The 25740-nt window shown below is 54.7% G+C and overlaps 7 protein-coding genes across 7 annotated transcripts, besides 1 other annotated feature; all 7 read right to left on the minus strand.

Moving 5' to 3' along the window:
* Window positions 1-852: 852 nt before the first annotated feature.
* On the minus strand, window positions 853-3801 carry LPMP_355220 (hypothetical protein; the record flags this gene model as incomplete). The annotated part of the gene is made up of 1 exon (XM_010705151.1): window positions 853-3801. One exon carries the CDS (start codon window positions 3799-3801, stop codon window positions 853-855), a length of 2949 nt encoding a protein of 982 aa, XP_010703453.1.
* A 1108-nt stretch (window positions 3802-4909) lies between these two features.
* LPMP_355230 (hypothetical protein) lies at window positions 4910-5704 on the minus strand (the record flags this gene model as incomplete). The annotated part of the gene is made up of 1 exon (XM_010705152.1): window positions 4910-5704. The coding sequence occupies one exon, from the start codon at window positions 5702-5704 to the stop codon at window positions 4910-4912; it is 795 nt and encodes a 264-aa protein (XP_010703454.1).
* A 1040-nt stretch (window positions 5705-6744) lies between these two features.
* LPMP_355240 (40S ribosomal protein SA, putative) lies at window positions 6745-7485 on the minus strand (the record flags this gene model as incomplete). The annotated part of the gene is made up of 1 exon (XM_010705153.1): window positions 6745-7485. One exon carries the CDS (start codon window positions 7483-7485, stop codon window positions 6745-6747), a length of 741 nt encoding a protein of 246 aa, XP_010703455.1.
* Window positions 7486-10310: 2825 nt separating this feature from the next.
* Window positions 10311-11147, minus strand: LPMP_355250 (hypothetical protein; the record flags this gene model as incomplete). The annotated part of the gene is made up of 1 exon (XM_010705154.1): window positions 10311-11147. The coding sequence occupies one exon, from the start codon at window positions 11145-11147 to the stop codon at window positions 10311-10313; it is 837 nt and encodes a 278-aa protein (XP_010703456.1).
* A 3400-nt stretch (window positions 11148-14547) lies between these two features.
* Window positions 14548-15051: a repeat region.
* Window positions 15052-15973: 922 nt separating this feature from the next.
* LPMP_355260 (hypothetical protein) lies at window positions 15974-17506 on the minus strand (the record flags this gene model as incomplete). Its single annotated transcript, XM_010705155.1, has 1 exon — window positions 15974-17506. One exon carries the CDS (start codon window positions 17504-17506, stop codon window positions 15974-15976), a length of 1533 nt encoding a protein of 510 aa, XP_010703457.1.
* A 2646-nt stretch (window positions 17507-20152) lies between these two features.
* On the minus strand, window positions 20153-22030 carry LPMP_355270 (kinesin-like protein, putative; the record flags this gene model as incomplete). Its single annotated transcript, XM_010705156.1, has 1 exon — window positions 20153-22030. One exon carries the CDS (start codon window positions 22028-22030, stop codon window positions 20153-20155), a length of 1878 nt encoding a protein of 625 aa, XP_010703458.1.
* An 846-nt stretch (window positions 22031-22876) lies between these two features.
* On the minus strand, window positions 22877-24574 carry LPMP_355280 (pre-mRNA-splicing factor CWC22, putative; the record flags this gene model as incomplete). The annotated part of the gene is made up of 1 exon (XM_010705157.1): window positions 22877-24574. One exon carries the CDS (start codon window positions 24572-24574, stop codon window positions 22877-22879), a length of 1698 nt encoding a protein of 565 aa, XP_010703459.1.
* Between the last annotated feature and the right edge of the window lie 1166 nt (window positions 24575-25740).

Below are 25740 nucleotides of genomic sequence, written 5' to 3' on the forward strand. Positions count from 1 at the left end.
GATACAGACAAAGGAGCAACAACAACGGAAAAGGAAAGTACACCAACTGCGCCGCACGCGACGGAGAGCGAGCGAGCGAGCGAGCGAGAGGGGGGAGAGAGCGATACCCACCGTACTACACAAAAATTAGTAGCCTCCCACTCTCCCATCAGAAAAACCCATTCGTTTCCTCTTCTTTTGCTTTCCCCAGAGTTTAATAAAGAGAAAACAAACGAAAAGTCAGAAAACTCAAGAAGAATAATTTGGCGACTTGAAAGCAAAGCGACTACGCACTACACCTCTTGTGCATCTTGTTGTGTGTTCGTTTTGCACTACAAGCTGCTCGCTGGAGGCGACACCGTAGTAGTGCGATACAAAGGTCCCTCCACACCGCCTACGTGGGTATCTAGACGTCTTTTCCACCGCTAGTATACCAGTGATACACCCCACCACAAGCACTCACGAGCCTCGACCCTCCGCGAGTAGAGTTGCGCACTTGCTAACTCTTCGCCTTTTCCTCCTTTCCCACTGCGGGTAGAGAAGCGAGTGGGAGGGGGGAAGAAAGTGTTGCGGAGTTCTCGGCTCGTGGACCTCTTGTCAAGTTGTGAGACTGCCCCGGAGACACACACAGGTATATATATATATATATATATATATGTATACCGCAACACGGGACTTCATTCCAATGCAAGAAGAGGAGCAACCGCGAGAAGCGAGTAGACAGACATCCGAGAATGAAAGAAAGTGAAAGGGTGAACATGGACCACAGACAAAGCGGAGGAATCAACAACAAAAGACGAGACATGACATCTATAAGTGCGCAGGGGGGGCTTAGTAGGCCTCCGTTGCACCAGAGAGGGCATCCACGCACATTTACTCACTGTTCGGAGAGCTCGGTAGACTCGATGCAGTCGGGGCGTTAGTGGCGCCGAGGCGGGCAGTCTGCTCGCTCTGCCAGCTGGAGAGGCCCCTGCCGTACTGAATTTTGCTGAGCTTCGCCAAGTTGGCGGTCATGAAGGTGTAATACTTTGCCTCCATTTCCTTGGCCTCCGTAACGACTTCCGACTCGGCAGCCGCCTTGCCCATAGCGTAGTCCGTCAGCTGCCCGCACAGGTGGCGTACCACGTAATTTCCGGAGGGGCTGATGGCGAGATTCAGGAGTGACTCGTCAGACTTCTCCATCAACGCACGTGCAACCTGGAGTGTGAACCGGATGCCATCCTTTGTCTGCCGAGCCACTGTGAGCGCCTCCTGTACACAGTGTGAGAGGTACTTCTCCTTTGAAGAATCGAAGATGGTGGCAACGATTCGGTCAAGCAGCGTGCGCAGGTCCCGATCGATGGGGGTGTCTGGCACAGCACAGCTGCCGAGGCACATCAAGAGGCTTCGGTAAATATTTCCCTCCGTGAAGCTGGCCTCCATGGTCGACCACGCACCTGCCATGGTGGACAGGATCGTCTCGCACTGCTGCACAAACGTGTCGTGGTCCTTCTTCTTGCGGCTAGCGGGGTTCTTGAGCGCGGAGAGGACGACGTCAGCAAAGATAGGAATCATGTAGCGCAGAACAAAGGAACCGATGAGGTGGTGGCCAACGTAGCGCAGGCGTGTCTCGATCGTTGCCGGCTTCTCCGCAGCAGCAGCGTCGGCGTCCAACTGCGCCTGTGTGACGAAGCGCGTGCGCTTGCGACGCAGCACCGGCTGCTCGCCGGTGCACCATGACTCGGCGACAGCGTAGTAGAGACGCCAGTCCACCGGTGCGGTCACAGCCTTGTACTCAGAGAGGCTTCTGGGGGCCTGCTTTAACTCTGGCACCTCAGACGTCACCTCCTTCGCTTCCTCAGAAACCTCTTCAGCCTTTGCCTTCTGCGCGCTGTCGTCGCCATTTGCACCACCCTCCCCCGCCTCGCGGCCACGCTTGAGGCCAGGCTTCCTGTTTGACTCCTCGGCGGCCCGCTCAGCCACGCTGACCATGGCGTGTTGGGGGTCCATGGCCTGCAACAGGGCTAGAATGGTGTTACCGCAGCTAGCAGAGCTAGTCAGCTGCACGCCATAGCGTGCGATGGCATCGCACAGCACCTTTACCTCCTGCGCCTTCGCCTTCGCTGGTTTCACGCCTTCCGCACCGACCGGGGCAACACCAAAGAAGCTGAAGACGAGGTCTGAGAGAAGCGGGTAGTGCAACAGTGGGTCGATGAGGCGTAGCGAGGCGCTCCACTCGATGCGGCTGAGCGGGTTGCCCTCAGGGTTAGGCGGCGGTGGGGCAATCTTCTCGAAGAACATCTGTCGCTTCCTGTTGACGGCGAGGGCGGTGCGTAGGATGCGGATCCCCTGCGGCGATGACATGAGTGTGCGCTTCACCAGCTTTTTTGCGCTGGCGGCGCTCTCGGCGGGCTTGTCAGTGACGGTAGTCCTATGTTCATCGCCCTCCTCGCTCTCGCTGTGGCCCTCCTCAGCGGCGTCGTCCTCCTGATGGGCCTCGCCTTGCTGCTGCCCATGTGCCTCGCTCTCCGCAAACTGCATGAGACGACTGAAAAGCTTGGTGGACTCATCTGAGTCGGCCGCCATCTCGGTCATCAGCGCTTCGTACGTCGCGATGTCCTTCGTGACTGTCTCGAGAAGTTCATCGTGAGTCTTCTCATGCACGTTCACTGGCTGCTCGCCCTCCGCCGGCGTCGTCTTTGGCTTGTCGAAGGTCGTCAAGAGCATCATGAGGGAGCGGAAGGTGCTGAAGACAGCTCCCTGGATGGCCGCGCCGTTCGCCAAGTCAATGAGGCGCTCAGCATGCCCGACAATTACGCATGGGACCCCCATGAATGTCTCGGCCGTCTTTTCTGAGAGGAGAGTATCCTCCGGGCCGCGTGGAATAGAGAGACAGGCAGCGGCGTACTGTTTTTGGATGATGACGAGTACACGAATCGTGCTACCACGGCCACGCGAACGCATCGCGGAGAGCACCTCCGGCGCAACGATCGTTTCTGTTGCTCCCTTGCGGCCTACCTCCTCCAGCTGCGCGTAGCTGTCGAGGTGGACGACGGCGTACGACTCGAACATACGTCCACCACGGCCCCGACCACCGCCCCGACCACCGCGCTGGAACCCACCTGGGCCGCCACGGCCGCCGCGACCGTATTGCTGGTTTAGGAGATGCGCCTGCTGTTGTGGCTGATGTTGTGGCTGTTGTTGCGACTGTTGTTGCGGCTGCTGTTGTGGCTGTTGTTGCGGCTGTTGTTGCGGCTGTTGTTGCGGCTGTTGATGCTGCTGAACACCCAGTGCGCCGCCCTGGAAGCCACCGCGCGCTGCCGGTGCGTAGTTGGGGTTCTGATTGTAGCCCTGGTTGTAGTAACTCTGCTGCTGCTGAGTCGGGTAGTAACCCTGCTGCTGCTGTGGCGGGTAGTAACTCTGCCCGTAGCCCTGCGCGTAGCCGCCGCGATTTATCAGAGTTCTAGTGTCGGGGTACCCCTGCTGCATACCGACGCCACCGTAGGCGTTACCACCCTGGTAGTAATCACCGCGAGGAGCATAGCCCTGCTGCAGCGGTGCTTGATGTTGAGACTGCTGCTGCGGGTAGCCCCCGCGCGCAGCGTACAGTTGGGCATAGGGTTGGTTGTAGCCACCGTACTGCTGCGCAGTTACCTGCTGAGGCTGCTGGGAAGCCACTGGCTGCGGCTGTTGCACCTGCGGCTGTTGCACCTGCGGCTGGTAGTAGCCGGCTCCACCGCCACGGCCGGCCTGCGGCGGGTACCCTTGCATGCCATCCTGAGGCGTGTAGCCACGCTGATATCCGGCGTACGGGTTCGAGCTGTTTGGGGTATCTCCCTGCATCTTTTGCTCTTTTCAGAAACTCGCGGGCGTGGACGGAGCAAACAACGAAGGACAAAGATGAAGACGAAGGAAGGGAACGACAAGGAGGAAAGATCCACTAAACGAAGTGCACGGAGCGCTTTACTGTGATCTCCGGTGCAAAACAGTGAATACACAAACACACACACACACACATACACACACGCAGATCGACGCGGGTGAGAATGGGTGGATATGTGAGTGTCGATGGGCACGCACGTGCGCGGGTAGGAGAGAGACACCAAAGAATATGAAATACGCATCCCCGCACGAATCGTAATCAGGTGCATCGAGAGAAAAGGAGAGGCGCACGCACGCGTAGAGGGCAACACAACAGGAGTGGCAGTCAATACAAGCGAAAGAAACGAAACAGCAGGACGGAAATGGTATGACACAGAGCACGCAGGGCAATACAGAGAGGACAGCCACAGAGCGGCCCCCTGAACTGGAGCGAAGTACGCCCTGACGCACACGTGGCGGGCCGCAATGACATCTCAGAAGACCGTCCATGGTGAGGCTAGCAAGACACGCAGGGGAGCTCAGCAACAATCAGCAACCAGCAGTTTGCATTGTTGTGGGAGAGAGGCGCTGGCGCGAGACGGTGAACGAGTGGTGCCCGAAGTCGTTCAGTTCAGCAGCATGCGCGCAGCTTGGAAAGTTGAAAGTCGAGGAGATCGATGATACAGAAGGGGGAAAAAGTGCGAAAGCGCGGGTGATGACAACAAAATGCCTGCCAACACACCTCAACGGCACATCGCAGCCTGGTGTACATACGGCCTCTGTGTCGCAGAGTGACAAAGAGGCCAACAGAAAGAAACAGAATAGAGCGAAGCAACAACAAAAAAAGAAAAGCGATCCCAGCACAGAGGCACATGGGAAGCACGGGATTGAAGGGGGAAAGAGGGGAGAGTGATGTGAGGAAGTCACATGCTGAGTGCAAGGGATCAGCTCACCTACTGGTTGATTTCGTGGGCCGACATCCCCCCGCCCTCCGACACGCGTAAGGGTTGCCGTCAATGAAAGCAACGACGTGGACTGAGGAATATTGAGGCGAGAGGTGACAGGCAGGACTTCTCTTCCTTGCCGGAGCTTACCAGTGGACTCTGCGATACGAGGACCTGCCCATGCCATCATTCAACTCGGCCGCCGTTAACCGTGACTCAGCCAGCACAGTGTCCCGAATCTGGCTCTGCAGCCGGTTTTCTGAGGTACATCCCTTCTGAAAGCGGCACGGTGCCGTAGGGCCGCCGACCGTCATGGACGGCGGGTCGTATGGCGTTACCACCTCGGCCGCCCCAACGGATGCCTTCATCCGAGCCAGGAACTCTGGGCTCCACTTCATTCGATACGTTCGGTCTTTGAACTCCAAGAATCCTACACCAATGTCAATCGTCAGTGTGGAGGCGGCGTTGCGCTGCAGGTACTTTCCAATCTCGCGCACCGAGTCCTTCACGGCCGCCTCTACGACGAAGCGATTCGTACCAGCGATGGAGGCGATGGTAAGGTAACTGACCGCGTTGGGAACAGTTGCGTGATAGTGTGCATCATGCATCTCTAGAACATTTTTGAGGTGAAACTTTGATGTGAAGTCTGGCAGCAGCATGAGCTGCGGCTTCAGTTGGATGGCGGTGGAATTGTTGAACAGCGTGATGTGTTGTACCTTCATGCTCGCATGCAGAAAGTCTAACACAATCGCGGACCGCTTCTTGATGAGCATTTCCTCCAACTGTTCACCTAAAACACGCCAGATGACGTTCAGCTGGTGCGCTGTGCCCTGCCGCTTCGTCTGCAGAGTGTATAGTCCATCCACGTGAGTGACAACCTCGGCTATTTCGCCATAGCAACAGCGGCAAACACGACCAGAACACGACGACGACTGAGTCATTTGTGCACAGCAAAGTCTCTCCAGAAAAGGTAGAGCCGAAGGTGGACCGCAAGTGCGCTGCAAATGCCAAAACGAAGGATCGTATGCTCAGTGCGAGAGTAACGCAGGAGATGCCCCCCCACACACACACACAGAGCGAGTGCTGCACCTTAAAGCGACGTGTATAGAACTGTTGTCAATCACTAAGACTGTGAGTGACTCGAAGGAGGAGTGACAAGCTCACAGCAGCCACAGCGGTGGAGAGACGTGGGAGATATACACATGAATAGGACAGAGGAAGTAGAGATCAGGAACAGTAGAAGCGATGAGGTTAGTACGCCCAATGGCAAAGAAGGAGAAGCCTGAGATTCCATCGACTCTCCGTATTAGCAAGGCAAGGTGCACATGTTACTTATCGCGTCGATTTGGGGGGACGCGGAGACTTTCACCATCGCCGTAGCGCTTCCCTCCCCCAATTCGCGTCCTAAGAGTGCGTTCCACCGTTGCCGAAACCAACCAGGAACTCTCGACAGACGCACTCACACACACTAGACAAAAGAGGCAGCCTCCTTGAGGCACAGAGGCACGGCTGCCACGCGACGGCTTCACCTCATGCCCGTGACGAAACGCCCTTCCACGGGAAGGGCTACATCTATGAAGAAGTATTTTTTGCTTCAAAGACATGAAGGGTACGAAAAAGCGCTCTTGGAGACCATCTTTGAGAGCGGCACTGTGGGCATACCGTTGTGAGAGGGTCAATTCCCTCGTCGAACGTCAGACACCCAGTACACGCGTTTCCCCAGTCAAGATGGAAGCACCAGTGCAAAGCACGGAAAAGAGAAATGACTTCATCAGTTTGTTAAAATGCACCATGTCGAGAGAGCGCCGCACCGCTTCACCTCAACTTCACGCGGGACACACAGGTCATAGAAAGGCCATACGAAAGCAACGATGAGTTATGACAGGGAGACAGAGGAACGTATCGAAACGCCGCCCATCCGCATTTTCCCCCGGCTTTCCTGCATTGACCATCCCGTCTTTCACATCGCCTCCATAACGCATTACGCCTCCCACGCGTTGTCGTCGTTGCGCTCCACCCACCCGAAGCCCTCCTCCACCTCGGCGGCGGGCGCCGCAGCGGCAGCAGCGGCCTTCTCCTCCGCAGCCTCGTTGGGGTCGCGGTAGAAGAAGAGGTCCACCTTCTCCTCCCACGGCACAGAGCGCACAATCGTGCCGCGCAGGCGCAGCACCTCGCGCGCAAGCAGCCAGTACATCATGCCGATCGACTTGATGCCACGGTTGTTGCACGGGATCGCAATGTCCACGAAGTCCAGCGGCGCATCCGTGTCGCACAGCGCAATCACAGGGATGTTCACCAGCGACGCCTCGCGGATCGCCTGGTGGTCCGTGCGTGGGTCCGTCACCACAAGCACGCGCGGCTGCATGAACTTCTTCTGGATCTGGTTCGTGAACGTCCCGGGGATGAAGCGTCCGCCGTGGAAGCTCGTGCCCACGTGCTGCGAGAACTTGTAGATGGCGCGCGTGCCGTACAGGCGCGACGAGCACACGCACACGTCCTTCGGGTTCTCCACAGCAGCGATCACGCGTGCAGCCAGAATCAGCTTCTCCCACAGCATGTGCACGTCGATGATGTGGCTGCCTTCAGCCGTGCGCCCGTAGATGTACTTCTTCATCGCGCTGCTCTGGTTGCGCGTGCCGATGTGGCAACGCATCGCCAGCAGCTTCTGCGCGTCGCTCTCCTTCATCCGGAGAACCTTCGAGCCAGACTCCACAGCGGTCATGGTGGCAGGTTGAGAGCAGGGAAGAGGGAAACCTGAGGTAGCAAGACTTCCCAGTTGAGGAAAGCGTATGCATGTGTAGGGATGCATGAACGGGGTGCAGTGTCAGCGACGGTTTAATGTGGGGTTAGTGAACGAGAGCAAGACGACGGTGTAAAGGATGGAAAGAGTGGGTGAGACCAAGAGCAGTACTGTGGCCACGGAACCAAGTTGGGCACAGGAAGGTACATTTGCCGTTAATAGTGTGGCATGAAGGAGATGGTAGAGTCACCAGTCAAGTTAGTTGTTTTGGGGGAGGCAGCCTCGAGCAAGGTACCTTCTTCTTCCTTCCGGAGTGACGCACCCTTTGAGCAGTTCGTGCGTCGCCACAGTCTTGTGTGTAGGAAAGCAAAAAAAGATTCGGCGCGTGCGGAAAGGTGGCAGTAGCCCACACGCGTTGTACGTTCACCGGTTTGACGAACACAGAACTCACAGTTCCGTACCGCAGAGCGTTCGCACCAACACGAAGGCTGTTCAACGCAGGAAATGTTCATTTCTCTCTTTTTTTTTCTGCATGTATTCGTCACAGGTAAGTAGCAGAGAAGCGAGCGGAGCGGAGAGAGAGAGAGAGAGAGAGAGGGGGGAGGGGGGTGGGATGCGGATAGGAGGACCGCGTAAGCTTACTGTGGGGTGCGCAGACCCTTCTCACAATTTCAGATACACCTCTCACGAAAAGGAAACTTAGCTCCCGTGAGCGGGTGTCTGCCGTCAGGCTCCAGTGCCAATGGCTCGATCAGCACATGGTCCTCCTTTATGAATCCAACCAGCACCTCGTAGAAGTGGCGCTCTGGATGTCACAACTGCAGGTGAAGGGACCCAATCACGGCCTCCTTCCTGTCGGCCACATCGGTTAGCATGTGTTGCTCCCTGCCATCAAATCGGTTGGGCGGAGAGAAGTTTACCCTCACCACTGATGGTGATTTTTGCCGCCTCGACACCGCCAGTGCCCCGCACTTTTGACCTTGCCGTTGGCGTCCCGGTGCGCCTTTCCCGCAACCGCACGTTTCGTTCCCTTGGCTGCATGAAGCAGACAATTGGAGGACAAATGCCTTGAATATTCCCACGTTGAGATGCAGGGGCATCTTCTTTGCAGTAATCGGTTGACACACAGTCCACATTACCATAGGGGCAGCCACAGTACTCGCGGTACCGCCAGCGCCAAGGCCTGTCAACGGAGATATAAGAATCGCCGAACTATCCGAAGAAAACTCATGAACAGACGCATAGAGAAATTTGAAGCTCACCTATCCGAGCCGCTGAAGAGAGAAGGTCGATGAGAAGGCACCATTAGCGCGCCTCGCTACCGGTGTCGAGAACGTGTACAACGGTGATGACAGCGGTTACCGAGACTATGTTACCAGTCTGTGTGGTGTTGGTACTGATGCACAGAGCATCAGCGGCGCTACTCTTCAGCACAAACGTGTAGAGCTCAGACACCAGTCACGGGGTGAAAAGAGCAAGAGAAAAAAATGGTGTGTACGCCCTGTGGCCAGCGCAGTGGATAGTGGCGCCTGTGCGTAGCAATTTTCTTTGCGCATATGCGTATATATATATATATATAATAACCAGCTGCTCGGTGGAGGTCTACTGTCATTATCCCTCCCCTTCCTACTAGCGGCAAAAGCACGTGTTACGTGTGGCGAGGACAGCAGTGAAGAGGACAAGGAGACGTTTTCATTTCGCTCACGCACACACCGCTAATGAGCATAGGAAAGTAGTATAGAAATACGTAAGACATCTGGGCAGCAGTACACATGAACACATAATGAGAAGCAAAACTGGAGGTGGACGTGGTTACGAAAGGAGCCACAAAGAGCGTCAAAAAAGAGGACTGCAGCCGCTCATTGCACTTGCTACACTGTGACCCACATAACGCGGAAAGTGCGTGAAAGCCTCTTCCTTTGGGGAGAAGTGAAGACGTGTGTATATCGCACCCTTGCTAATGGGTGTGCTTCTTATATATTTTTTTTATTTATTTATTTTTGGTCCTTGTAGAGGCTACAGCATGACCCGACAAGCCTCATGACCTCATATTGAGACTACCAGTCATCATACGAGATGCAGTTCACCTCTCTGAGTCATCAGTGCCATCTCTCGCGACTTCTCTTTGGGAATAGTGGTTGCTCAGCTTTTTTTGTCGTTGCAGTCAGAGTTGCTCCCCAGCCTTTTCCATAGGCCTGGGCAGACAAAATACACACGCACGATAGGTAGAGCGAGAGTGAGAAGGCAAGAGAGTACCACAATGGTAGTCGCGAGTCCGTTGACGCTTCGGCTTGTAACTCGTGTGTGCACTAGTGCGTCGGCCTTTCACCCAGTCTTTTTGTGGGGAGAGTAGGACTGGTGCGGTGGCACCCATCCCACCTCTGGTCAAGAATAGGCGATGAGGGCTCACTTGTGCGCTAGAAAGAGAGAAAAACAGAATTGAAGAAGGTAAATAGGCAAGCGGATCGAGAGTAGGAGAAAGGAAAAGAAGGGACTGGGGGGAGGGAGGGGAGGGGGCTGGAGAAAAGGTACGGCAATCCGTGGAATCACAAAATCAAAATAATTGGCTTGTCAGGTGCTTCATAGAGTCTAAAAAGGGGAAGATGCCAAAGAACAAGCTGTGTGCTCTGGCGGATTTACCTTAGCGGTACTCTCATTTTGTATTTGGACCTGAGCACAGCGTGCTGAGTAACCGAGTAGACTGGATACCCTTCACCCGACTGACTCTCTCCTGACCGGGACATGCATCGTGCTCCCTTTAGCACCATTTTTGCCGGGCAGTCGACGGTAAAGCTCCACTTTTCACCTTACTCACTGGCGTTCATATTGGTGAACTTCAGACCAAAGCGCGGCGCAGCACAACCGTCCCCAGAAGCAAACGGAGCCGTCAGCGTCGCCGTCACTTTCCATATGTCGTTCAGGTTTCGTATTGCTGTCGCGGTGTACGTGCCATCTGATACATTGGCGTTGAGCATGATGCGAGCACCGCATGGAGAGCAGCCTTGCACACCGGCAATAAAGCACCTCCGTTCTGCCACAACGGCAGCATCTATGTAAGTATGTAACGGAACGCGCAGATGTACTGAGAAGCCGTTCTGCAGACTGTACTTGCCAAGCAGATCGCCGTTGCGGATATTCGGGCACGCGTAGCGAACCATGATGGCGGTGAAGTCGCGCACTCCACTTCGCTTGGGGTCGTACTGCAGCGACGCACCCGCGAAAAGCTGATTCGACACACGCGTCGCCACGTTTGCATTCGTGGTAAATCCGTCGAGTAGCAACGTCTTGCAGCTCGCGTTAAAGACGGGATGCTCGGCTGCCACCTTTACTGTAGCTGCAGCAGCGTCCACCTCGATCTTCTCTGACACGTCATTCAGTTTTGTCTGATAGATGATGGTGGGGAGGTACTCCCGCCATGACTTGAAAGCAGCGGACACCCTCGACTTGACCGTCGTGTGACAATCTGGGCATTCGTAGAAAAGGTGGACGCCAATGGCGTTAGGGCTAGCAAAGGGGTACGCGTTAAGGCGATTGGGTACTACGTCCTCCTTCGCATCCAGGTGCCATCCAGTCACGTCGCTACCCTTCATCAAGTAGTCCCTCACCACCTTGGCGAGGTCTTCGTAGCTCGGCGGCGCCGACATGATAGCGCCTTTTGTGTAAGTGATCGGCAGAAAAAAGTAAAACGGAAAGAGAAGAGGTACCACCCAACTCGCTGCGCAGCTAAAATGATCGGGCACGTGTGTTGAGCAATGAATAGCGATGTGGCGAGGGAAGAGGTGTAGCAGCAAGGAGGGGGGGAGGGGGTTGAGTAGCGAACGCAAAGGTAAAGACTAACACTGTGAGTGACGGAGGCAAACAAAGAGTTGAAAGGGAGTGAGAGTGGCAAAGGAGAAGACGCTGAAGGGAAATGGATGCCCCCCCCCGAAAAAAAAAGAAAGAAGTGGGATATGACCGTTTGGAGTGTTTGTGTGTGTGTGTGTGTTGGGGGGTGGGGGTGGGGGTGCTTTTGCGCGGTATGTGTTGGTGCTTACAGTTGTCGATGTGGAGAAAAACTTCACAGAAGAGGGAAGAGGAGGAAGATAGGGGATGAGCACACTGAGTGTTGTGGTGGTTGCACTCGGGAGGTGGAGTAGCCGATCGTCTATCGACAACGGCACAAAGAGCGGCAGTAGCAGTCTGAGCGAGGGTGTTACCGCTAGAAGGAGCCACCAGCGACGAAAAAACAGAAACGTTTGAGCGGAATGGGGCAGGTAGGGGAAATTAATGACCAAAGCAGAAGTGAACGGGAGAACCGATGATCCAGCGAAAGAAGGCGACGGAGAGGAGGAGTGGGAAACTGAGATGACCAAAGTGGCACGAGCAGATGTGCGTACACAGAGAGACGCCCACACAAAGGCGCATAGCGTGTGGCGATATGCAGGGAGTGGGAATGAATTCAAGAGGACAAGAACGCCGTCCGACAAGCGGCACAGGTGTAGTGGCGGAGAAACAGAGCACGAAATGGAAGAAAAGGAAACGAGAGAAATAGTGAGCGGCAGACAACGAATACCTAAGCGTATTCAAGGATTGGTCACAACGTATCCGAGGGATACAAGCAGATCGTCACTGGAAAGGCCTGCTGAGTCAAATCATGAGATGGAGAGCAACAAACGGTTCGACCAGAAGACCTCCTCAGCACAATGAGAGAAGAGAAGACTCTGGGACCTGGGTTACAGCGCTGGGCGATGCTTGGCTATCCAAGAGGGAAAATACTGATTGACCTCACCCTTCAGTCAATGCACTGCTGGCTGTTCTCGTTCTTACCTTTTCCATTTGGCGAAGCGTTGAGCACTGGCGAAAAAAAGATACGTGCACCCCTTGCTAGCCGTGCGTCGTCGAGCGACACACTAGGCAGGTGTCCTGGCGCACTCCGTCGCTCCACTTCTTCGACTCACGTTTTCTTCTGTGGCACGACAGTCCCCGAACTCCGTAGTCAAGACTTCCGTACGTCCTAGCCTGACCGCCGCGTTTTGACACCGCTGTGGTAGTGAGAAGCCGTGAGTCTGACAACGAACAATCTCCTTTTTCCAGGCTTCCATGTGGTGGCCTCGTTGAAGAGCTGGCGCCCACGGAATGGTGCGGTGTGCGACGGTCGCATCGCGTTGTCTAGCGTGGGTTCGAATGAAGAGGCCCACATGAAGACCCCCGCAGCCATCGTTGAAGCGCTGCTGCGCCATGCACTTGGCAACGGTCAGAGGCAGTTGTGTCGCGATTCTCAAGAAGGGCGTGCGTGCGTACCGCCTGACGATGACGGACGGGGGCTGAGTCCAAAATATGCAGTTGCACCGTGCTGGATGTTTTACCTCAGTTTAGAATACCGACTAGCCCATGATGCAGCGTGTGCAAGGGGTGTGTGGCAGTCTCTCTCCGTAGGTGCTGGCTTGGTGTACAGCCGCCCGGATCGGGTCTGCCGCAAGCGTGGCCAGTCGTCTGCAGTTGCAATGAAATGGCATTGGCGTGCAGTGTTGGAGAAGACCAATCCAACTAGCGGACTGTCTTCCTGTGTGACACGCCACCTCCTGTGAGTATCCCCAGTTGGCCTGCTCTTGCACTGTCCCTCTCCGAGCCACCCGGCGGGGAGCCCTGCCTCCTTTTTCTCTCGAGGGTTGTCGCTGCTGGTGCTGCTCCTCTCGCATGGGTTCTCTCTGCTGCTCCGCAGTGCTGCCTCCGCAGAATACGCCTCGACAGCCGCCCCAACCTCGGCCACACCTTCCCTATTGCCGCAGCCCTGGAGTTGCTTGGTTGTGCTGCTTGTTTGCCTTCAGCTCCATTGAACTGGCGATTCACGCTGTCAATCAGGGCAAATGTGAGAATGTTCAGCTGCCTCGCCATCTCGCGCATGCCGGCCACGCCCGGTTTGTTCCCTTGGGCGTCGTGAACAGGAATATATATCCGCCACCAAGCAATGCGTTGTCCTTCAGCTTTTTGCGAAAGCCTCTCACTGCGCTCTCCGCGCCGCCAACCAGGCCGCCGCTTTCTGCCTTCACCTCAGCCTCTAAAAGGAATGCGTTGAGTTCATGTCACTTCGCGGGGAAAAGAGGACTCTGCAGTTCAGCAACTCGCTCACTGCGGGAAACCACTGTGCTTCTCGTCTCAGAGACTGACCACAAGCTAATGACGTGTTTTGATGAAGTCACAGGTGCTGAAGTGGAGAACTATGTGCATCAGTGCGTAGTCTGAATCATCTGGCTCTTGTTAGTAGAGCACGCACTAGCTCAGCCTCACCGCCATGGGAGGTCAAATGTCCTCGCGGGGTGAGACTCGTAGAATTCTCCACCTTTAGCTCTTCACAAGCTGCAGGCTTTGGATGGGCTGCTGCTCCCTTCCTTCCAACGTGCCTCGGTCTGGTCCTGCATCCACAGGTGGACTTGCAGCTGGTGCTCGCGCATACGCCTCTCCGCTATGAGGCGCGCCCTGTTTCTCACCCTTCTTTCAGGTTGCCTCGGGAGTTGAGGGAGTCGCCAAAATTATCCTCGTTGTCGGCCTTCAGTTCCTCTGCTGTGTATTCTGCCCCCTTTACCTTGCAACGGCTGCAAGAGACGACGCTTGGCTTTGTCTGCTACCAACTCTGGTGGCCGACATGCTTGAGCTGCGGTAGTCGTTGTTGAGCAATGACTGGTAACGAGATGAGCAAAGTCCTTTTTTGTTGAGCTGGCGTGCTGCCTGCAAAAGAGGGGAGAGAAGGAGAATGCTGCACTGAGCGAGAGGTGCGCTTTGTAGCTGCAGTGCTGTGCCAGTAAAGGAGTAGACGCAAGTGTTCATGCAGATTCGAGGGGATTGTTGGATCATGAGACTGCGCTTGGCGGCCTTGTTTTGATCCCTGAAGAGGTGATCCTTTTCTCGACGGTTGCCGCTTACCACTTAGTAAACCCCCATGCAAAGTGTGCACGATCTCTGATTTCTCACTATCATCCGCAGAGATTTAAAACACAGGGCAAAAACGCGGATGAAAGGTGCTGGCTTCCCGCTAATACGGACACTTACCATGAGGGGCAGCATTCTCATCATGCCCATCCATCGCATACAACAAACGAGCTACACTCTACTCCACCCCTTGGCCTTTCACAGGCCCATCGCGTGGTGCGAAGTAGCGGTAGACACGTGTTATAGGAATGCGCCAACTCAGTCATCTCAGGACGGCCTCCGCCTTCGCCTCTACTAATCCACCGCTCTGCAGGTCACCTCACAAAAGTTCTTATTGTGTCAATCGCTACGTAGCTCATACCTCTCGGAGCGGCTCAGGCTCCCCACAAGAGTAGACAGTGACGACAGAGTAAGATACAGTCGATTTACGCTGACTCACTGCTTATCACATGGACAGCACAAACGGCTTCGTCACGGAAAGTCTCTTCGACGCAGCGCCCTTCAGGGCAACACCGCCGACATCAGCAGCGATACACCGCTCTGACTACGCTAAATCGTAGGTGCTTGGCCCTGTCACCGCCAGAAGTGATTCGGTATTGGCAGGGGCGGGTGGTGGGCTGATGGGATTTCCCACGGAGTGAGAGGTCTACCGCGTAGAAAGATTACACACAGAGAACCCCACTCTCATCAAGGACCACACTCGCCCAAAACAGACACGCCAACAAAAGAAAAAGGAAAAGAGAGAAAGGCGGCAATCGCCCAGTGAAGTAAGAAAACCCGAGGTCATAACGCATAGACTCATAAAGACGGCAGCCACATCCACTGAACAAGGGAGACACAGAGAAGGGGGGAGTGAAAGGCACACATGAAGAAACAAAAAACAAGATCAAGGCAGGGAAGGCGACGCCAAGGGAGTCACTGGTGTACCACCCACGTACCACTGGGGGTGGATGGTGTGGGCCTGAGTCCAGCGAGTAGGTTGGCAAGTGCACACATGTGTAGCTTCTGTGCAAGAGAAAGGGGGAGGGGGGGAGGGGCAATGCAGCCGTGAAGACCTGCACAACCTCGCAAACGATAGCGCACACGTACGTCTCGACACACACGCGAGCAGCACAGTCGAAAAAGTAAGAGACAAAACAAAAATACGACTGACCAAACGAGCAATGACATCACACATACACAGTCATCAAAGGGAAATAGAGTAAAAATCAAAGGAGTGTCGGTCACAGAGAGGAAGGAGAGAGAGAGAGGGGATCACCAAAGCCACTAAATAAACTCATTAAGAGTATACAGTCGTGACCATTCACAGAGAGAATGCAAACTTGACCCAAAGGATGGGGAGAGGGGGTGGAATGTCAAGACCACACAGACAGACTGAAACCCGCGCAGAAGCCGCTCGTGTCACCTTGCTCAACACACACAGAAAAGTGGGCTTCCCCCCCCCGCTCTAGCAACACTGGGTAATCCCATTCCTGCGCGAAGACGAGCGAGTCCAAAACCTTGGGAAGAGAAGAACGCCAAGAGGGTCAACAGATGCCTCACCTCGCCGGCGTTTTTCGTACTATTACCCGCTCGTGCGACCCTCAAGAAAGGCATCAAAATCATCATCGCCATTTAAGGTCGCGGCCGTTGGGGCGGGTGCAGATGAAGGATCCACCGTCGAAGCGGACACCGGCGCCTCCTCTTCCTTCACCCCTTCCCCTGCCTCTGCACCTATGGATGACAGCGGCGCCGCGGCATCGACAAAGTTGGGCGTGGGCTCCACGGAGCTCTCTAAAGCAGGCCCAGCGACAGGGGCAGTCTCCTCATGGTGCGCCGCCGGAGGAACCGGCGCAGCTGCTGAAACCTGCTCAGTCGACGATGACTCAGGTGGTATGTACATGGACTCTGCCACCTGTGGCTCAGGCTGCATTTCTCCAAACAAGTTCGCCTCCGACACGGCAGTGGAGGCGGGCGGCGCGGCCACCGGCACAGGAGAGCTGCTCGTCACGGTGGTGTTCTCGCTCGGTACCTTAGCGTGTGGCGGTGTCAAGCGTGGTGGTATCGTCGTCCCTTGCCAAGTGGAGGAGTTGCTGTACTGCTGCTCCGTGTCACCAGCAGAGCGCACTAGCGTCTGCTGTGGTACTGGCGGCAGCGTTGACTTCTTTTCCAGCATGGCGTCAACGCGCGGACGTGACGTCGACTTCTCGACCTTCGCCAACACAGCTGACTGACTGTCAGCGACGGTTCGCAGCAAATCGCGGTCGACCTGCAGGTTTGAGGAGAGTAGGATTGTAACGTAAATGTGATCCTCACGCACCTGTGACAAGTAGCTCTGCACAACTTCATCCTCGCGCAACGACACCTCGCGATTCAGTTCGGTGTTGTTCACATACTCAGAGAAGCTCATGCACGCCTCTAGCATTGCCGAGACACGCTCAGAGGTGGGGAGGTCGATTGGAATGGCGTCCACAATATGATGCTTCTGGCGTCGATGGCCCTGTGAGCGCGTCCCGTGGACCTTGTCGTCACCACTCGCGCGTACGTCCAACTGCTGTCGATTACGGTTGGCGGCATAAACCTCCACCCTCATGCGTGTGTTGCTTTCCGGTTTGAGGCCCTCAAAGCAATTCGGGCCCAGCTGATTACGGACGTCGTCGGCTAGTGTCGTGAGGATGTAGCTCTCCTCGGCGGGGTGACCGCGAAACCATATGCTGAGGTTAAGCGTCAGCAAGAGCGCTGCCTCTTTGGCTTGCATCGCTCGGCCGGTTGTCGGTTGGACGCACGCGGCAGTGACAAGATCACGCAGAAGGCCCTTTTGGGATGCCACTTCCATGTGAAAAGATGTAGAGCAGCTCTTGATCATCGACTCGAGGAGCTGGATCGTCAGGTGCTGAATGGCGACATCAGGACACGCTATACGGCGCCGCAACGCTCGCACAACGTCAACGATCGCCTCGGGTTTCTTGTTCACCGTCTCACAAAGAAACTTGACGTGTTCGTAGGTTGGGATGAGGAGGTGTGAGGCGGTGCACTCCTCCACAATCTCCATGTAAGGGGTAGGAATAAGGCGTGCTGCCTTATCCTTAATTTCCTCAATGAACGAGAGCTTGACCATTGTTATGAGAGGAAACGGGGGTGGAGTTGTGTCGATAGCCGGTGTGACTAGCAGAGGGGGGAGAAATACGCGATCACAGCGATTGGTATGAGGATGTTGCTGCGTGTGTGTGTTTTTATATTTGGGGGTGGGGGTGGGGCAAAGACGAACACACAGACAAAACCCAACACACAAAAGAAAATGATGAAAAAAGAAAACACGCGTACGGAGAAACAGCAGCAAAGACAAATAACAAGAGAGAGAGAACTGAGGGAGGAAGAGGACCAATGGACTTTTACGTGGGCAAGGGGGGAGGGAGGGGGGGCTCACGTGGCGCAATGACCTACAGGAACAGTCGCACGCAGCTAGATAGCAACAGCTCTATGATAGATGAGATCACGAGCGAGTTGTAAGGAGCGCAAGAGAGTGAAAAGCAAAGAAAAAAAGGTGCAGCTATGCCTGGCCTGCAGTGGTGCGAAGACACAGTTGACAGCGGTGCAGGATCATCCCGAAACAGCAGTAATTGAAATAACGAGGCTCGAGAAGATAGCGTATCGCGAAGAAACAGAGAGAAACAAAAACGAAGGGAAGTAGTGAGTGAAGGAGTGAAAAACAGTTTTCCATAGCGAGAGGCAGTGGACGATATGTCATAGGCAGACACAAATTACACTGTGAAGCGGCAGATGTGCGCAATACGGCGGTTTGGTCACTTCAAGTGAACCTCCACGAAACACGGGCAACATCACGCTCTTTCAGGGGAAAAGGGCTGCAATATCACCCAAGCCCCTGCTGCCTGCGTCACATGGCCTTTTGGTCAAGGGTGGGACCTCGCTAGAAACGCATAAAGCCCAATCACAAATGAAAAGGACAGTAGCGCTGATGACAGAACGAGGAGATGCGATATGCCCGGCTGTCGTCCAGTCGCCTATCGAAGGACTGTTAGCCGCTTTCCACCTCCTAGATTCATGAGGTGGGAAGGGGGGACTAAAAGTGCGGGCATACAGCACCTCCACAGCGCTCCGCTATTTCCACGTTACCAAGGGTGTTGTGTTTCACAGTGAGGACACTCTCTCAACAATGAAGTCACACGCACACACACACACACACACATATATATATAGGCGTCGACCCATTCTAGCAAAACAATAACAAAAAACAGCGCGTTGACGACATTCTCCACAAAGTCAACCGGAGGAAAAATAACGCCTGCGGGTGTGCGCGTGGGTGAGTGACCGCTTGTGAGAAGGAAGGGGGGAGAAGATGAGAAGAGGACTACGAAAGAGACACGCTTCCTTTGGGGGTAGCATGGGGAATACACGAGGAGAAGGGGGGAGGCGGTGCGTGCTGTGGCCGTCGAAACGTTTGTGTCGCACACACACATACTCTCTCGCTTTTTCGGGCTCCACTGCTAAGAAACCTCAAAAGTGAACAATACAGAGTTCTCCCAACAACAAATCCGCTCCTCACTCAAGACCAACAGGGAGCAAACAAAACAAACAAACAAAAAAGAAGAAGAAAGCAACGATCATGAGTTTCTATTTTTTTTTCACTGTTTCGTTGCTTGCGCAAATGACTCTCCTCTCTCCTTCTCCCGTCCAACACAGCAGGCAAAAAGAGGCCTCGACAAAAAAGGGATGGAGAAAGGGAGAGGAAGACACTCGTAGCCCCCCTCCCCACCACTACCCAACACAAGACTTAGACACTCTCGCACACCAGACGCGCACATACGAACGTAGCGACAGGGTCTACTCTTAAAGCCGTGATGCGGAGGAATGAAACACAAAAAGGAAACAGGAGCGAGAGGTAGAGAGAGAGAAAGAGGAAGAGGAAGAGGGAAAAAAGGCAAGGGAGTCTTGAATGAGCACACAGATCACTTCTGTTCAGCTCAACAAATGAAGCACAAGCCAAGATATAAATGAGATGATGGTGGAGGGCGATAAGGAACAACGAGGCGTATTGGCCCCCATGACAGGCAAATCATCAGTCCCCTAAGGTGACCTGGAAAAAAAAATAAAGCACAAAGAGAAATGGAATCGCGATGTACAGGTGAGAGAACACAATCCAACTACACAGAAAGTGTAACGGCAAGAGAAAGCAAACTGAAGAGGGCGAAGAAGGGCAAGTGACGATGAAAGAAATTATAATAGAAGGAGAAACATGACGTCCACGCCAAAAAAAAAAATCCTCCTCACTACCGACGCAGGTGGGAAAAGAAGACAACCACACCGCACGAGAGACATTCATGTCCACCTGCGTCGCAACACCTTCTACCTATCTTGTGCCTGTGGTACGCCAATACTAGAGCATAGGAGCATAAAGGAGGGGGGAGGAATTAGACAGCGGAAGAAAGATCATCAAGGATACCGAGCAAATGCCTCTAGGTATACCCTCCGCGCACCCTCCTGACCTTCATGCCCATTTACTCACAAATGCTGAGGAGATGTGACGAAGCAACAACGAGAAAACGACAAAGACAAAAGGTAAACCAGCAAAAGAAAAAATAAAACAAAGGGGAATACAGCTAGCGAAAGGCAAGCGAGTCTTTGAGGCTCTCAAATGATCAGCGCCGGGGAATGTGAAAGGGAGTGTCTGTCTCTCGCTGTGTGTGAGCGTGCTTAAAGAGAGCCGTGAAGTCAGAATTGTAGAGAGACAGAACCAACTGCCGCACTACATGAGGATGCACTGACACTGTATCTTATTCCTGTCGATTGCCGCTTGCAGGCGAGGAATCTCCTCCTCCATCTCGGATATCTCTTTCTCATATTTGGCAATCTCCTCTTCCAGCTTCTTCCTCTCACGACACGGGGCACACAAGTTATAGGCGAGATCGTATTCTTCTTGAATCGCACGTATACGATCGTCAACTTTGTAGGACGCCCTGGCACTTGAGCGCTCCATCTCAATTTTCTTTATCTCAAAGTCTGCATTCCTCTTCTCGTCCGACTCGTTGATAATGATGTTCCGCTGCTCGTCAGGATGAGCAATGTTGAAGGCCTCGATCTTCGCTGTTTCCTTGTCTTCCTTGCTGTACTCGTTGAGGCGCTTCTCGTAGATACGAGCATTCTCTTTCTGCATCCTCACCCTGGCCTCCATCTCGTCAGCGCGCACCTTCGCATCGTCGGCTTCGCGCATCAGTTTACACTTTGTAATGCTGGCCGACGCCTGCTGCTCCTGAAAATTTTTGATCTCCGCCCGCTTTTGGTTAAGCTCCTTGTGGAGCTCCTTGCGCACACAGTTTGAGCGTTCGGCCTCCATGTTGCGGCCAATTGTCGCCAGCTTCACCTGGCGCTGTAACTCAGTGATGTTCTTCAGAGCTTTGTTATAATTAGCCTCCTGCTTCATTAGCTCCACCTCGCGCGCGTTCAGCTCGTTCTGCACAACCGCCACCGCCTCATGGGTCTTCTTCTCCTGCACCTGCAGGTCCTTTACCTCGTCCGCCAGTCGGCGCATCTCCACGAAGCTTTTATCTTGGAGCAGCTGTGGGTTGCCATTCAGTTTCCTTACCTTGATGCTAAACTGAAGCGTGTTGAGGTCCTCTCGCATATGCTCGTAGTACGGACTGACGCACGAGATTACGCTCAAATGAAACCCCTGCTGCAGCAGTGACGGGAACAACCTCGTGAGGGCACACTCTCGCACCGGCACCTTCGCGAGCGGATTCTCCCCGCTGTCATGGGACACAGCGACATCGAGGCAGCGCTGGAAGGCCGATGGCATGTTGCGCAGAAGCACAAACAGCACCTGAACATGACGCGACTTACTCACGGACTGGTTCGCGTCCTCAGGGTCCTCGAACTCGAGCGTCTCGGTGAAGCGCAAAGAGACGGTGTGAGTGCAGTTGCGCTTTTCCACAATGCCGTGGAGCTTCTGAATCACCTTCAGCAGCTCTGACGCGCTCTCTACGTCGACGCTGTTCACGCCCACCAGCCGTGGCCCGCTGGGGGTCGAGTGTAGCTTCAGTGAGTCCGCGCCAGCCTGGTTGTTGCTGCCGTTACGGCCTATGGCAAGGAGGTCAACGTAAGTCTCACCGGAGATGTCCACCGCTTCCAGTTCCACGTTGAGAGTGCTGTTGGCTTGCGAATTCTTCTTAAAGTAGGTGAAGATATCCTCAACAAAGCGAGGCAGAATGCCACGGTTGGGGCCTTCGGCCTCGCCGCCATAGAGTGTATAAAAGCGGCCGCTGCTGCTTGCACCGGCAACGCAGAAAGCGGTGCTGTAGCCTTCAACAATCACCGAGATCATCGGAGCTACGACGCGGTTGTAGACATCCTGCTGAGTGGCAGGCCTCTGCTTATTCGCCGACTTGACCGTCTCATCCCCCGGCTCCGTAAAGGACCAAAGCACCTCGCCAACCGAAAAGATGCCGTTTTGGCGAACTTCAAAGAGGTTTTGCGGATCGAGGACAGAGATGACGTTGTTGCCGTCCCATACAAGAATGCCACGGGGAATACTGCAGCCTTCGGGGGACACATTCGCCTCCCACGGCGTGAAGGGGCGCACGCGTACGAAGCTGCGGCATGTGCTAGACTTCAGATTCATTTTCATGGCTTAGGCAGACAAAAGGAGGAAGGGGAATTAGCTAGAAGTGAACGATAACCCGGGAAAAAAAAACACACAAGATAAAGCAATAAAGAATCTGCTAAGATTCGTCAGGTGAGAGACACTATCTCTCTGCGAGCGCTTGTGGGTGTGTATTTGGCGACGTTCTTTGGATGCGTGGAGAGCGCGACGGTAAAGTCCAGCTTGTACAGGAAACGAGGGGAGGAAAGGTGGTATGGTAGAAGTAGTAGCGCGGAATTTTTGTTTGCGGGGGATGGGTAGTTTAATAAATCGTCCCAGTCAGCAGGGACAGGAGAGAGGGGAAAAAGCGCACAGAGGAAGAGAAGATGAGACGTACGCACTCACATCTGCACACAGCTCCTCAAAGACCACCGCCCCTGCACCTATCGAAACAGCTCGCAGCCGCATCCTGTGTCCTGCCTCTTTGTGAGTTGTCGATGCGGTGTGCTGCCGTCACACACACACACACACACACACACACCTGCACACGGAGGAACACAGGACTTCCCACACGAGAACGCGAACGGGACGACCACGAAGCAAGAGAGCCGCGACTGAAAGAAAATGAACGTGTCAGCGTCCCTCTCCCCTTCCCAAAACAGAAAAAAACAGAAGGAGCGGCAGACATTTAGGGTGTCATACCCTTCTCATAATAAGCGCATCTCGCACTCGTGTTACTTGCCGGTGTGTGTTTCTTTTCCCTTTCCTTATCTTACGCAGTAGCACGCGCGTCCGCTCCCGAGAGTGACACGCGCGAAACAAAAAAAATAACGAGTGAGAACGCAGAGAAGCCAAAGCAAATAAAAGAAGGAGGGAGGGGCCGCCTCCACCCTAGTGGCCCACACGCGCACGCTTGTGCGCCGCCCGCTCCTCTTCGAGTGCAGCTCGCAGCGGCGTCGTCATCTCAGCCAGTCCCATCGCCACGTATAAGTTCACTGCAGCCTTCAGCGTCTCGACTCCCTGATGGAGCGGAAACAATCGCTGGGTGTGCCAACGCAGCTCCTCGTCTTTCTGAAACCGCTCCAATACCTCCGGCATGCCAATCTCCTCTGCCACCCCTTTGAAGAGATACTGGATCATGAGCCGCTGCGATTCATTGTTCTCGACGATATCGAGACAGCTCAAGCAGCGACTCCAGTACACAGAGCCCGTGCGGAGCAGATGGCTGTACACCTTGCAGGTGTACTCGATCTGTTTCAACGTTAGGCCGCTCGCGCTCTCGTAGCGCGCGTGAAACGCCTCCACAAAGAAAGCCTGAAAACGCGAGTTGCTCTTGCACAGTCGCTCCGCTGCCATGCTATACATTTTGCGGTAGGCCCTCTCCTCGCAGCAGCCCTCGATCACCATGAAGCAAATCGTCCGCTCCGTCTGCGGCTCCATCTGTCGCAGAATCTTGTGTACCGCCTCATCAGCGCGGATGCTGCTGCGCATCGCCAGGTACACCTCACGCCGGAGCTTACGCTCCTCAGAGTCTATGAGAGTCTTGGACGCATCAAGTTCCAGGCTGGTGGGGGACGAAGCAGCCCCTGATGCAGCCGCACCTGCTTCAGCAGATGGGTTATTGGCCCCCTCGTCGGCGCCATGATCACTTCCCTCGGCGTCCTCGTCCACCTCGGCGTCGGCGACCTGCTGCAGCAGCTCCATCTCCCAGTCTTCGCCGAGAATGGTCTTGCGCACCGCCTCATACTGCTCCTCGTGAGTGTCGTACTCGGGATCAAAGGTGTACCGGTCCAGCGCATCCTCTGTTGGGTACTTCTCGTCCAGGTCCACCTCATGCGTCTGCTGCACTTCCAGGTCAAAGAGAACGAGGTGCTCCGGTATGGGCTCCTCTTTTTCCTTGCGCCGCTCCCACTCCTGCACTTCCTTCAGGCACGACTCGAGCACCGCCTGGGAGCGGGTGGACAGGCGCATCTCCTCATCGTCCATGGCCAACAAATCTCGAAAGGGGATTAGAATTTGCTCGTGAAAGGAGCGTCGCTCTTTCAGAGACATCACCCTGAAGGTCTCCCTGAATAGCTTCGCCGCTTGATCAATGTCCTCATCACTCCGCTTTTCCGCCATTAGGTGCTTCAGCAGAAGCTGATAGATGACGTCCACCTCAACAACGCGGAGTAGAAAGAGCCACCCCAGGTAGCGACTTGCGTTCTCGACGTAGCGCCAGTCCTTACGCAGGTAGGCACGATTCCACTGCACGACAAGCCGCTTGCAGAGCAGCTCAACAACTATTGGAAGATCTTTGTTGATGCGGCTCACCAAGGCAGCTAGCACAGGGGTAAGCTCCGAATCTATTTGCTGAGTGCGCATTATACTGCGGGCAAACAAGCCACGGCCGCGAACAAGGTTTTCACGAAACAATTCAATGGCTGACTGCTCAAGGTTGTCTTTGCTCACCTTGTTCACCACCCCGGTGATGCTACGGCTTAATGCGCGCCATGCCTCTTGCTGAAATGCCACCGAGCAGGTAGAAGATAACCCCTCTGAGGACGATGCCGCCGCCTGCCGCCGATGAGGAGGAACGTAGAGCGACATGTGAGAGGGAGGAGAAAGCAGTGTGGAATCGTTGTGTGTTCGAAAAAAAAAAAAACAGATCAACCGTGACGCAGCAGCAGAACAGTCGGGAATGGGCTTTGCAGGTACGTAATAATGCAAAATGCACACTCAGCACGTCACGAGTTGGCGCAACCCCTGTCGTGGGCGCCACCTTTTTCGAACCCTGCGAGTGCTTGAGCGTGGGTTTCTACGCCGGTGTGTTTGCTTGGGTGTAACCAGGAGGTGGGAGGGGGGAAGGCAATTCCGTCAGCAGAATGTGAGTGGGTGAGTGCAGGATGTCCATATCCGGTGAGAGACGAGAGTCAAAAGAAGGAGGGAGAGATTAAGGCATTGCCGAAGAAGGTGCAGAGAGGCACACAGAGAGATTGGCAAAGCAGGGCAGCACTCTGCTGGTGCACCGTAGTTGGTGACAAGAAGGAGGGCGAGAGGTGAAGTAGAGAGTGGGCCAGCCTGTTGCGTAGCCTCCTCAATATGAATGAGGTAGCGTGCGCACGCTGCAGCGAGGACTCTGAAGGGCGTAAAGAAAAATAAGGAACGGGGAGAGAAAATGGTGCTCCCTCATCTAGAGAAATGCTCAGTTGGCAGGTAAACGAGGGAGGCGCCCGCCCTCGCCGAGTCTCATACCGCCGTAAACAGTGGCCCTTTTCGCACGTGCACGTTGGCTCTTATGCTCACATTTGAGCTCCGATCGGATTTCTCCTGGTGCATGTCTGCGTGGTGGTCACTAAACGCCTTTTCCATCGTACGAAGGAAATCAAAGCAAAAGATACAGAGGATCGAGAGTACCCGGAGAGAACGGGGATAAGGGGTATCGCGAGGAGTGAGACGAAGAAAAGCAAGTACATCGACCACCAGGAGCCCCAATAGAAGCGGCGAGAGCGACCCATAACGAATAGAACGGGACGCAGGCACGGGTTCAGACGGCGGCCTCCGCTTCCCCTGCGACGACCTCGATAATCCTTCGCTGGCCTAGGAAGAGGAGAGTAGGATCACACACAAACTCAGCTTTGCAACTTCTCCACGCACACACGCACAGGAATCACAAAGAGAAAGAACGGCGTTGTCCGCATACCAGTGGTACTGTAGACCACGCGGCCTTTCTCTCACCACCGCCATATCTGAGCAGGGCGAGAGAGACGCTCATG

Source organism: Leishmania panamensis, assembly GCF_000755165.1.
Source record: "Leishmania panamensis strain MHOM/PA/94/PSC-1 chromosome 35 sequence".
NCBI lineage: Eukaryota > Euglenozoa > Kinetoplastea > Trypanosomatida > Trypanosomatidae > Leishmania > Leishmania panamensis.